The sequence below is a fragment of the Aphanomyces astaci genome (assembly GCF_000520075.1).
Source record: "Aphanomyces astaci strain APO3 unplaced genomic scaffold supercont1.10, whole genome shotgun sequence".
NCBI classification, from domain to species: domain Eukaryota; phylum Oomycota; class Saprolegniomycetes; order Saprolegniales; family Verrucalvaceae; genus Aphanomyces; species Aphanomyces astaci.
In genome coordinates, this window is record NW_009798273.1 from 1,188,727 (window position 1) to 1,190,189 (window position 1,463).

At 49.8% G+C, this 1,463-nt stretch overlaps 1 protein-coding gene across 1 annotated transcript; it reads left to right on the forward strand.

Annotated features, from left to right (window-relative positions):
- Window positions 1-392: 392 nt before the first annotated feature.
- Window positions 393-1,001, forward strand: H257_05558 (hypothetical protein; the record flags this gene model as incomplete). The annotated part of the gene is made up of 1 exon (XM_009830466.1): window positions 393-1,001. One exon carries the CDS (start codon window positions 393-395, stop codon window positions 999-1,001), a length of 609 nt encoding a protein of 202 aa, XP_009828768.1.
- Window positions 1,002-1,463: the final 462 nt, after the last annotated feature.

The following is a 1,463-nucleotide window of genomic DNA, read 5'->3' on the forward strand; positions in this document are numbered from 1 at the left end:
ACATACCCCCTAAAAACTACAACAACCTCTATATTCTTATGTAATTATATTAACAGTATATCCAAGCAACCTTTACATTTAATAGATCAATTTATGTTAGCCAATCCAAATTCTAGAAGCTTGATCAACGATTACAAAACCATCTGTCAACTATTCGCACAGTGGTACCAGGAATATTTTTATAAATGTGAGAATGAACAAATGCAATCAATAGACGCTAATTTTAGCCAATACCTGACCTTCGACCTCATTCACCGTGATTGGGTACTTTGAATTTGTTAAATTGAATTTGATTGGCTTATTCGAATTTTGAGTCTCACGTGTCATATCCGAGTTTGCGATGCCGTCGACAACGCCGATACGTTGTGCGACAGATTCGTATCTTCCTCCGCATGTATGCTCTGCTTGGGCCATGCTCGAGCCTCCGACTCTTTGCCAAGTCGTACCATATCCCCGAAGCAACATTCCGACGGTGGGTCGCGAACTCGTCCAGCTACCTGGCGAAAAAGACCCATGGTCCGTGGGCAACTCTTCATGGCAAAGGACGCCTGGAATCTGTCGAGTTCTCAAGCGACTTGGTCGCATTCATGGAGTCCGTGCGGGACGGTGAACACTTCGTCACGACTGCACATCTGGTCACCTGGATGAAGTCGCACCGGCCGCTTTGGCTCAAAGCGTACATGGATGCCAAGCTCAATGATGACCGCGCATACAAGAGCCTGCTCCAATGGTGCCTGAAGTTCGCGAACCGTCATGGATACTTCCATCGAGTGCCGTGCGCTGCCAAGGCCACCCAGTCAGAGCTTCAAGTCGTACAAGAAGCATTCTCGGCGGAGTTCTTCTCAAAGTTTGGGCACCTTCCACGCCGCGCGTGGATCAACGTCGACGAAACCCCGGTGTACTACGACATGCCACCGGGCAAGACACTGGCCAAAGTTGGCAAGTCAACGCGAGTCCAAGAGACGCAGAAGCACTCCGACCGGATTACGGTCGTGCTGTGAATCCGGGCAAACGGTGCAAAAGATACGTCGTAAAATGTTCTAAACTGCTGTAGGGGAAAAAATGCCCATGTTGATCATCGTCAAGGGCACTCCCGGCGGCGACATCGAGCGTCACGAACTCCCAACGTATCCTGTTGGACCTGTGTATGCAGTTCAAAAGACTGCATACATGAACCAACGGGTTTGGTCGTATTACCTGCGGGAAGTGCTGATGCCCGACATTGACTGCCCATCGGTCGTGCTCGCTGACAACCTCAAGTGCCACGTTTCCAAGAAGTCCTACAAGATCCTTGAAGACGAACTCTTTTCTGCGGCCTACTTGCAACCACTTCCTGCGAACACCACGAGTGTTCTGCAACCCCTGGACGTTGGGGTTATGGGCCCGTTCAAGCAAATGTGCCGTTCCGAGTGGATCAAGGAAGAAAAAGTTGTCACTACAGCGGAAAAGCGCCTTGCCATGAT